General features: G+C 38.7%; 1 protein-coding gene across 2 annotated transcripts; it reads left to right on the plus strand.

Annotated features, from left to right (window-relative positions):
* The first annotated feature begins 1,882 nt into the window (after positions 1-1,882).
* Positions 1,883-7,676, plus strand: LOC124387238. Of its 2 annotated transcripts, XM_046851466.1 has the most exons (6): positions 1,883-2,120; positions 3,175-3,489; positions 3,759-4,019; positions 5,155-5,256; positions 5,348-5,407; positions 6,548-7,676. In XM_046851466.1, exons 1-5 carry the CDS (start codon positions 2,057-2,059, stop codon positions 5,389-5,391), a joined length of 786 nt encoding a protein of 261 aa, XP_046707422.1. In that variant the 5' UTR covers positions 1,883-2,056; the 3' UTR covers positions 5,392-5,407; positions 6,548-7,676. The 2 variants fall into 2 exon arrangements, with proteins under 2 accessions (XP_046707422.1, XP_046707421.1); XM_046851465.1 differs by lacking the exon at positions 6,548-7,676 and having other exon boundaries at positions 5,348-6,096.
* The last annotated feature ends 3,423 nt before the right edge of the window (positions 7,677-11,099 follow it).

Raw genomic sequence — 11,099 nt, forward strand, 5'->3', positions numbered from 1 at the left:
CCTTTCCAGCCTTGTGGAGGTGTACAATTTTGTCCTTAGTGTCTTTGGACAAATCTTTGGTCTTGGCCATGTTAGTAGTTGGATTCTTACTGATTGTATGGGGTGGACAAGTGTCTTTATGCAGCTAAAGACCTCGAACAGGTGCATCTAATTTAGGATAATAAATGTAGTGGAGGTGGACATTTTAAAGGCAGACTAACAGGCCTTTGAGGGTCAGAATTCTAGCTGATAGAGAGGTGTTCAAATACTTATTTGCAGCTGTATCATACAAATAAATAGTTAAAAAATCATACATTGTGATTTCTGGATTTTTTTTTTTAGATTATGTCTCTCACTGTGGACATGCACCTACGATGACAATTTCAGACCCCGCCATGATTTCTAAGTGGGAGAACTTGCAAAATAGCAGGGTGTTCAAATATTTATTTTCCTCACTGTATGTGTCACATTCTAAAAAGAACAAATAGCAGCATTAAGGGGGATCATTATGTTAACTTTAATTTCCCATGTCAATGGGCAGAATGTGATACTGATGAGTCAGTTCCCAGATGCCACCAGGATAATCCAAGATGTTTCCTAATAAGACAAGGTATATATTTTGACTGCATTTATACAGCAGCTGTATGTATGTAAATGTAAGTCTCTCTGGATAAGGGCACCTGCCAAATGCCATAAATGTAAATGTAAATGCAATTGTGATGCTTGCTAAATTCTGGTTTTGCGTTATCTGTGCTAAAAACAAAAGCACTAAGAAGGGTGTGGATTTGTAGGAAATAAAAAAAGGAACTAAACTTGTTAGAAGGTCTCGTGTCATTTCCTGTGGCTCTATATGCAGCATAGTTGTGTCCATCTGTTAAACGGTTTCTTACAACATGAAAATATAGGTGTAATAGCATACAAAAATGCATTCATCAATAAACATCTGTTAATTGCACTTACATTTCTGTACATTCTGTTCATTTCTTACATTCTGTAATTTGAAAAAGAACACATCGGTGCTCTGAACATTGTTTTTAAAATTGGATTTGCATATAATTTACAAAACCTGTTTTTGTTTATGCTGCATGAATTGTATCCATGGAGTCTCACTCATTTCTTATCTGTTTACTCCTAAACCATGTATGAACTGCAAGCTGGTAAATCTACACTAAAGGTAAAAGTAAAACTAGAGCCATAACCAGTGGCTCATTCAAGCAAAACTAATTTTATTTACATTATGTATGGAAATCTTTGCTTGTTTTGCTTGCATAAAATTATCCTCCTATATTTCAAAGCATATTAACTCAGGCAACCTTGTATCAACTCATCGTTATCATTAGCTTGCTTTCTATTTGTAGATGAATTGCGTTACTTGCATTCAAAAAGGAAGAAATGCTAGTGATGTAGAGAAGCGTTTACCCAACCCATTAGAAGACACCAATCAAGCCATACAGGAGTTTATTTCATGCCCATAAAAGAATCTAAAAGAGAAATAGAAAAATGCCCCACTTCCCTTGAACCAGTGCACTTTAGCTTTATCCACATTATTTAAAAGTGCATGTAGTAGACCACAGTAAGCATCTGTGACGCATTTCATTAGAAGTAAGGAAAACTACTAAACCTCTTTCTGACAATGCATGACATAATATAGATGTACTTTAAATATAGATACAATTTTTAATCTTCATGCCACCCACAGCAAACATTTATAGACTAGAGATCTCTGACACTGAGCAGATCACTTTCATTCGGCTATTGCAAATTACCTTTATGCACTTTATTTAAAAGTCCATGTGCACTTTATTTAAAAGTGCTTTATTTTGGAAGAACCACAGTAAACATCCGTGACACAGTACAAGAAATGAGAAAAACCTCTAAACCACTTTCTGACAACACACATGAAAATACTATTGATACATTTAGGCCTTTACTGCCACCCACAGCAAACATTTAAAGACCATGAGATCAGACACTGAGCAAGTCAGGAAGTGTTTTGTGGTCTTGGACTGTATACTTTTGTATCAGAAATCTACAACGAGCTGCAGCAGGACAAAACAGGACTAAGAATAGAACAGCAATGCAGGACTATCGTGCATGTCGTGTTTCCATCTTTAAAGTGCTCATGTTTGTGATTTTTAAGGGTACGTACAGGAATGAATTTCGTTTTTGATGCATACTGTATTTAGAAAAAAATGTTTTAAAGATTCATGTCAAAGACCATAATAATTATTTGCATATTTACTGAGCTTAATTATTCATATTGGTATCAGGGCAGAGAATCTTTTTGGTCTTTGACATAAAGAAATAGAACAGAACAGCAATGCAGGACTATTGTGCATAACGTGCTTCCATTTTTCCTTCCAAGTGGTCATTTTTCTGATTTTTAAGCTATTTTTAAAAATGTTTGTCAAAGACCAAAATAAATATTTGCACAATTACTGCATTTTAAGCTACATATCATGGGTGAATTTATTTTTTTTATAGATGTTATATTATACTAAAGTTTCCAAATATAGAAAGTCATTAGAAAAAGTTTAAATTGTAAATGTTTTTCTGTGGATAGATTTTAAAAGGTTAGAGCCTTGAATCTATGTTTCTAAACTATTCTGGACTGTTGGAACTGTTGAACATTAAATGTGCTTTTCACTTTGTATTCAGTAAATGTAAAAATCTTCTGTAACAGTTTTATTGCCTAACATTTTCTGATGCTTTGTGTTTGTCCACTCTGCCCTAAAATTCTACATACCTTAGGGGAACTCAGATTTTAATTATGTTCCACACTTAAAAAAGGATTGCATTCAGTACACGTGCACCGACCGAACCAAAACACCTGTACCATAAAGATGTCGGTACGAATATATGTACCGTTACACTTCTTATATATATTTATATATAATTTGTTCAGAAATGTTATTGGTGCCAGTCTGAATTTGCAAAGAATTACTGCTTTGATATTCGTTAGTATACATTATATGTCAGTATACTGTGATGATTGTTGGCACGGTTGTAACCTTGTCTTTGGTTGTGACATTGTGTTGTGACAGCTTTGTTGTGTAGAACCAACATAGTATACACACGGTTCCATATAAGCAGCATATTTATATATAGTATCAATATCAAATAAAAAAAAAATGTGTTGTAGATACTCATAGCTTTTTTAGCACACACTGATTGTTATATTTTCCTCTGCTGCAGGTGTGTGTGTTGCTTTGGCTGACACAGTGATGGTGCTCAAAGTTGGGAGCTCCTTGGATCTTCCTTTTATTAACCCAATAGAATCAGGGTTAACAGTTCAGTGGAAGTTCAATAGAAACACTTTTTTTGAATACAGAACAGACCAAAATTTCACATTTCTAGAATCCCAGTTCAGTGGAAGATTGAAGGAGAACTATAATCCATTTGGAGTAACTGTACAAGATCTTCAGCCCCAAGACTCTGGAACATTCTCGGTTGTTGCAAAAAGCATTAGCAGACAGTATACAACTCAAATATTTAAAGTTTATGTTCAAAGTAAGTATGATTCACATTATGAATTTAATTGTAATATGTAGAATTCAATACTTAAATATATTTATTGGGAATTGTTTAAACTCTCTTGAAGGCTCTTGTTTATTATTTTGCCTTGCTAAATATAACAAGCTTTGTGAATCGATTTGTTTCAACAATTTGTTTCAGATGTCTTTTCATGTGTGTGTGTGTGTGTGTGTGTGTGTGTGTGTGTGTGTGTGTGTGTGTGCTTTTTATTTTTTTGTTTGTTTGTTTTGTAAATGTACGAATAGGTCCCATAACCTCTGTACAGATTGAGAAGTCACAAACATTGCCGGTGTCCACAAACAGCTGTGATGTTGATGTGAAGTGTGCAGCGCTCGGAGCTGAAAATGTCTTATTCCTATGGAGTGGCTATAAAACAGCGCGTGGAGCTCAGCTGCAGTTCAGTCTCTCACCAGCAGAAGGAGCCGTTATACTGAACTGCACTGCAGCTAACAATGTCAGCTCCAGTTCTGCCTCAGAGACACTGAGCTGTAAACAGACCAGGACAAGTATATTTTACACCTACACGTACCTACATTGTGTTCAGTGTGCTATAGCACTATGTAATCAATTACAACTATAGGCTTGCTAGTGTTTGTGTGTGTCATATACATAAAAAATGCTCCTTCATACAACTAACAAAGGTCTAGTAATGGCATTTTGTTCATAGAAACGAATTTCCCTATTTTTTCGTGTCCTTGAGGACGACTTTCTATGTGATGTATTTCAATAGAAAGTATTTTTGGTGCCTCCGCCTGTTTTTTTCTCATTTGTTATTGATTTTTTTAATCTTCAAACACTATTACTCAACCTTGTTTTTATTGCTTTATATTCTGTAAATGACTCGCTATTATAAACCATCACTGGTTTCTTCAAAATACAGTAAATATATTCTCTTGGTTAATTAAGGAGCCTAGTGACACTAGTTAATTAGTGACACACACAAAATATAACCCTCTTATATAACCTTATATTCTCTGCTTTATTCTGTGATAAAAAAAAAGAATTGTAAAAGAAATTACCTTTGGCATGTCTGTCAGCATTACCCATGATCCTCTGTCTCTTTTGCTATGGAGACGGACAAGACGCAGTCATGCTGAGTGACACAAACTTAAAATCTGTAATTTCACTTGCATATGAGAGAAAATGAAGTGTAAATCTGAGTCAGAATGCAATTAGAATATTTAAGTATATTCTTTAAAGAAAAAAAAAACACACTTAGAGGAGCATAAATAAACTATTTGATCACCTGTTTCTAGTTAATCCTATTATTACAGATCCACTGTGGAATTATTTAATATATTTGTGGAATCAGGTATTTCAGTGGCATCTTAGCCTATTATTATTGATGTGGCATGACAATTAGTGTAAGAAAATAACCTGTTTCTACAATATAGAACAATTTAAAGACGAGTTTTATGCAACACTTTTCAAACAAATCCATTCTTCCTGCCATTAAATTAAACCTATATTTTATTCAAGTCAAGTAGGCTTTTGTTGTCATTTCAGCCATATACAGTACAGTAGACAGTAAAACGATCTGAAACAGCACATCTATCAAACCAGGCAGTGATGCAGCTGCTAAAGATGCTTTTGATAATCCCCCAGTAGAATGTGTTTGTTTATGCTTTGTCTCATACGTAGGAGCTTCAGTGTCGGTGCCGAAACTGATCAGTACTCTAATAGCAGCCTTTCCGTATCTCCTGGTGACAGTCATTCTGAGTGTAAAATGTTACAGAGCTCATGGTAAGAACTTCAACACAATAACAAGTTACAAGAATAAATGTTTTTTTGTTATTTGATTGTTTGCTTAATTATTTGATATTTTATTTTACAGGTAATAATAATGACCAATGTGCCATGGCAGTAATTGAAGAATAAGTGCTTTGTTTCCTCTGTAAGATAAAGTTGAACACACACACACACACACACACACACACACACACACACACACACACATTTTATATATACATATAATCAACACAATTTTTACTCTGTATGTTTGTTTTGCTGTACTGATTATCTGTTCTGCTACTCTCTGTGATTCCTCTCATTTGGACTGTCCAAACCACAGTCTTGATTATGTCTGTGAACACCTGACATGTTTACTGCAGCTGTTTACTGTTGTGTGTGAGAGGATGTGTGTTTTCATCAACAATGTTCATGGCTTTGTAAATGTAGCATGTTGTGTAGGGTAGGGTATGCTGTAGGGCAGTGATGCAGCTGCTTAGGATGCTTTTGATGGTCCTCTGTAAAAACGTTGTGAGGATGTGTGGGAGTTGGGACTTACTCAGCTTTCTCAAAAAGTAGAGACAATGCTTTATGCTATGCTGGTGTTGAGGGACCAACCAGGTGCCAGGTGAACAAGAAATTTGTTGTTCTTGAAAATCTCCACAAAGGGGCCATTGATGTTTACATTTACATTCACATTTGCGCCATTTAGCAGATGCCCTTATCCAGAGAGACGTACAAAAGTGTGTCGCTCTTTCATTGGGGAATGATCACAACCTGTCCTCCTGAAGTCTACCATCTTTGTTTTCCACATTTAGAGACAGATTGTTGGCTTTTCACCAGTCCGTACTTCATATCTGTATGCTGACTCTCATTTTTGCTGATGAGACCCACCACGGTTGTTTCATTGGAGAAGTTGACGTTGTGATTAGAGCTGATTTACCCATTTACACAGAATTATTTAGCATTTGTATAAGAAGTGCTACAGTGTCGGTGTTTTATAACAGTAAAATGTGTCAACCATGACAAAGTGTTTACACAGAGCACTTACTTTTTGTTTTCTTGGTAATGTAGCAAGCTGCATGTATCAGATGCAAATAAAAATGAGTGGTTGGTGGTAAACATCTGTTTATAGCAACAGTATAGCATATAGTAATTGGTAACAGGAAGTAGCTTGTTTTGAGGTGGCTATTCTTTAATGTTTCCTGCCATATTACAAAATCTATTATATTCATGCTACTGTGCAATTCACAATGCTTTATTCTTTTTTTTTCTTTTTAATTCATTTTCTTTCCTTCATTCACAGTCCATCATCTGAGGAGTGAGCTCTTGGGTCTTTCGTTGTTTTTCTGTAAAGTTCTGAAATCTGAAACGGATTCTGCTTACAGATTCGAATCCTTCTGAATCGCTTAGTGAATGGATCAGAATCTAACAAGTCCTTTGGACCAGTAGGGATTCTGCCTGCTTTTGCCATTGATTTCCACTAGAGGGCACTCACCGAATCATTAGAATTCACCGAATCCCTCGACTCCTGACTTAACCTCACAAGTCACTCATATCCTGTGGTTCTGTATCTTCTGGCTGGGGGCTATACACGGAGGATGGCAGAATGCATGTAACACGACAGCCGCAGGCACCTTAAGTATGTACCCAGGTTTTGTATACAGAAACACTCTGGCCATGACAGGGGCAATTCCAGGTGGGACGGGGCCACGGACAGAGCCTGCAGATCCCCGATCCTCTTCAGGGAGGAAACGTGGCACCAGAGGGTGCCTACCCAGTGACTGCCCCACAGGCAGGGTGATATATGCTGCGATGGCGGACACATAAAGCTTCATGGTTGAAGGGGTTAAACCTGTGGCAAACTGTTCCTGCAAGAACTACAGAACTTAACCAATTGGGCAGTTAACTGGGTCTAAGCCATAGTGCTCACACCATGACTTGAACAGCCGCCACCGTGCAATGTATGACCTCCTCGTGGAGGGAGCTCTGGAATGGAGTAGGGTCTCTGCTACCTCGGTAGAGAGACCACCCCCCTCAGGGGTCACAGCCACAGCTTCCACAACTCCAGGCGGGGGTGAACCAGGGTTCTGCCCGCCTGCGAGAGGAGATCACACCTTGGAGGAATTTCCCACGAAGGGCCCTCGAGCAGGCACACCAGGTGCCTCAACACTCTCTAGAACTCCCGAAAGCAGCACGATTGGAAGAAAGGCGTACAGGCGTATCCTCAGCCATGACTGTACCATTGCATCCAGCCCTAACAGGGCTGGGTGAGAGAGAGAGAACCAGAGTGGACAGTGCGAAGTCTCCCGGGTCTCAAACAGATCCACCTGGGCTCTATAGAACCTCTGCCATACCTGCTCCATTACCTCGGGGTGGAGTCACCATTCCCCAGGCCTCGGCCATTGTCTCATCATGGAGGGGTCTGTGAAATCATGGAGGGATCTGAAATTGTCATCTTAAGTGCATGTCAACTGTAAGAGACATAATCTAAAAAAAAAAATCCAGAAATCATAATATATGATTTTTTAACTATTTATTTGTTTGATACAGCTGCAAATAAGTATTTAAACACCTGAGAAAGTCAATGTTAATATTTGGTACAGTAGCCTTTGTTTGCAATTACAGAGGTCAAACGTTTCCTGTAGATTTTCACCAGGTTTGCACACACTGCAGGAGGGATTTTGGCACACTCCTCCACACAGATCGTTTCTAGATCAGTCAGGTTTCTGGCCTGTTGCTGAGAAACACGGAGTTTGAGCTCCTTCCAAAGATTGAGGTTCAAGGTTCCCTCCAAGGTTCGCCAGAACCTTCATATAGTTCTTACAGAGCCACTCCTTGGTTATCCTGGCTGTGTGCTTCGGGTCATTGTCATGTTGGAAGACCCGGCCTTGACCCATCTTCAATGCTCTAACTGAGAGAAGGAGGTTGTTCCCCAAAATCTCGCAATACGTGGCCCCGGTCATCCTCTCCTTAATACAGTGCAGTCGCCCTGTCCCATGTGCAGAAAAACACCCCCAAAGCATGATGCTACCACCCCCATGCTTCACAGTAGGGATGGTGTTCTTGGGATGGTACTCATCATTCTTCTTCCTCCAAACACGTTTAGTGGAATTATGACCCAAAAGTTTTTATTTTGGTCTCATCTAACCGCATGACTTTCTCCCATGACTCCTCTGGATCATCCAAATGGTCATTGGCAAACTTAAGACGTGCCTGGACATGTGCTGGTTTAAGTAGGGGAACCTTCCTTGCCATGCATGATTTCAAACCATGACGTCTTAGTGTATTAACAACAGTAACCTTGTTACTTTTCATTTTCTTACATTTTTGTACATTTTGTAATTTTAAAAAGAAAACATATGTGCTCTGAACATTGTGATCAAAACTGCATTTGCATTCATTAATAAAACCATGTTTTTGTTTATGCTGCTTTAAGTATAACCACATATAATCATGGAATCTCAGCATATCTTATCTGTTCACACCTAAATCAGATTTTAAACTGCAAGCTGGTAAATTTAAACCAAATGAATTAAAAAAAAAATGGAGATATAACCAGAGTCTCAATCAAGCAAAACTAATTTAAGATGTATTAAGTATAAAAAATCACTGCCTGCCTTAAATTCTCCTATTGTATTTTAAAGCATAATAATTCATGCAAATCTGTAACTTCAGTATTGTGCATGCAGTCAAAATGTAAATGCCTTTTACAAGTATATCCCCTCCACTGCGTGTGAAGCGTGTATGTAAAGCCTTGTGGTCACCAGTGCAGCCTTCACTTGACATGCACACAGAACTTTTAGCAGTACAGGAATTAAGATTGCTGGCCAATCCAATGACCTCAGATCAGTTTCAAGAACGTAACTTCCCATTTACCAGCATTATTAGTGAAAACAATAGGACTGGTTTCATATCAAGACGACTTCAGCCCACAGAAAATGTAACACTTCATGAGGTCTACGTTTGAGAATACTACTCCTCATCTGCATGCTTATTATTTGTAGACGAATTGAGTTACTGACATTCAAGGAGGAAGAAGAGCACAGTAAACATGCCCCACTTCCCTAGGGTCAGTGCACTTTAGTTTTATCCACATTATTTAAAAGTGCATGTTTCAGCAGAACTACAGAAAGCATCTGTGACACAGTGCATTAGAAGAGAGAAAAACTACTTAACCACTTTCTTACAAGACACATCCTGTGAAAATATAGATGCACTTTTTAGCTTTGCTGCCACCCACAGCAAACATTTATAGACCACAAGATCACAGACACTGAGCAAGTCAGGAAGTGTTTCTGGGTCTTGGACTTTGTCTAGATTTGAGTCAACAGTTTAAACCCAGCTGCGGGAGGACCACAATGTACTATCATGCATATCGTGTTTTTATCTTTGGAGCACTAATGGTATTGATACTTCGGGGTATGTACATTAATATACATAAAATATCCCTGTGTGTGTGTGTGTGTGTATATATATATATATATATATATATATATATATATATATATATATACATACAGTGAGGAAAATAAGTGTTTAAACACCCTTAGAAATCATGGAGGGGTCTGAAATTGTCATCGTAGGTGCATGTCCACTGTGAGAGACATAATCTAAAAAAAAATCCAGAAATCACAATATATGATTTTTTAACTATTCATTTGTATGATACAGCTGCAAATAAGTATTTAAACACCTGAGAAAGTCAATGTTAATATTTGGTACAGTAGCCTTTGTTTGCAATTACAGAGGTCAAACGTTTCCTGTAGTTTTTCACCAGGTTTGCACACACTGCAGGAGGGATTTTGGCCCACTCCTCCACACAGATCTTCTCTAGATCAGTCAGGTTTCTGGCCTGTCACTGAGAAACACGGAGTTTGAGCTCCTCAAAGATTCTCTATTAGGTTTAGGTCTGGAGACTGGCTAGGCCACGGCAGAACCTTAATATGCTTCTTACAGAGCCACTCCTTGGTTATCCTGGCTGTGTGCTTGGTCATTGTCATGTTGGAAGACCCAGCCTCGACCCATCTTGCTCTAACTGAGGGAGGAGGTTGTTCCCAAAATCTCGCAATACATGGCCCCGGTCATCCTCTCCTTAATACAGTGCAGTCGCCCTGTCCCATGTGCAGAAAAACACCCCAAAGCATGATGCTACCACCCCCATGCTTCACAGTAGGGATGGTGTTCTTGGGATGGTACTCATCATTCTTCTTCCTCCAAATACGTTTAGTGGAATTATGACCCAAAAGTTCTATTTTGGTCTCATCTGACCACATGACTTTCTCCCATGACTCCTCTGGACCATCCAAATGGTCATTGGCAAACATAAGACGTGCCTGGACATGTGCTGGTTTAAGCAGGGGAACCTTCCGTGCCATGCATGATTTCAAACCATGGCGTCTTAGTGTATTACCAACAGTAACCTTGAAGCGGTGGTCCCAGCTCTTTTCAGGTCATTGACCAGCTCCTCCCATGGAGTTCTGGGCTGATTTCTCACCTTCCTTAGGATCATTGAGACCCCACGAGGTGAGATCTTGCATGGAGCCCCAGTCCGAAGGAGATTCACAGTCATGTTTAGCTTCTTCCATTTTCTAATGATTGCTCCAACAGTGGACCTTTTTTCACCAAGCTGCTTGGCAATTTCCCCGTAGCCCTTTCCAGCTTTGTGGAGGTGTACAATTTTGTCTCTAGTGTCTTTGGACAGCTCTTTGGTCTTGGCCATGTTTGTAGTTGGGTTCTTACTGATTGTATGGGGTGGACAGGTGTCTTTATGCAGCAAACAGGTGCATCTAATTTAGGATAATAAATGTAGTGGAGGTAGACATTTTAAAGGCAGAATAACAGGTCTTTGAGGGTCC

This window comes from Silurus meridionalis, chromosome 6 (assembly GCF_014805685.1).
Source record: "Silurus meridionalis isolate SWU-2019-XX chromosome 6, ASM1480568v1, whole genome shotgun sequence".
Classification (NCBI taxonomy): Eukaryota; Metazoa; Chordata; class Actinopteri; order Siluriformes; family Siluridae; genus Silurus; species Silurus meridionalis.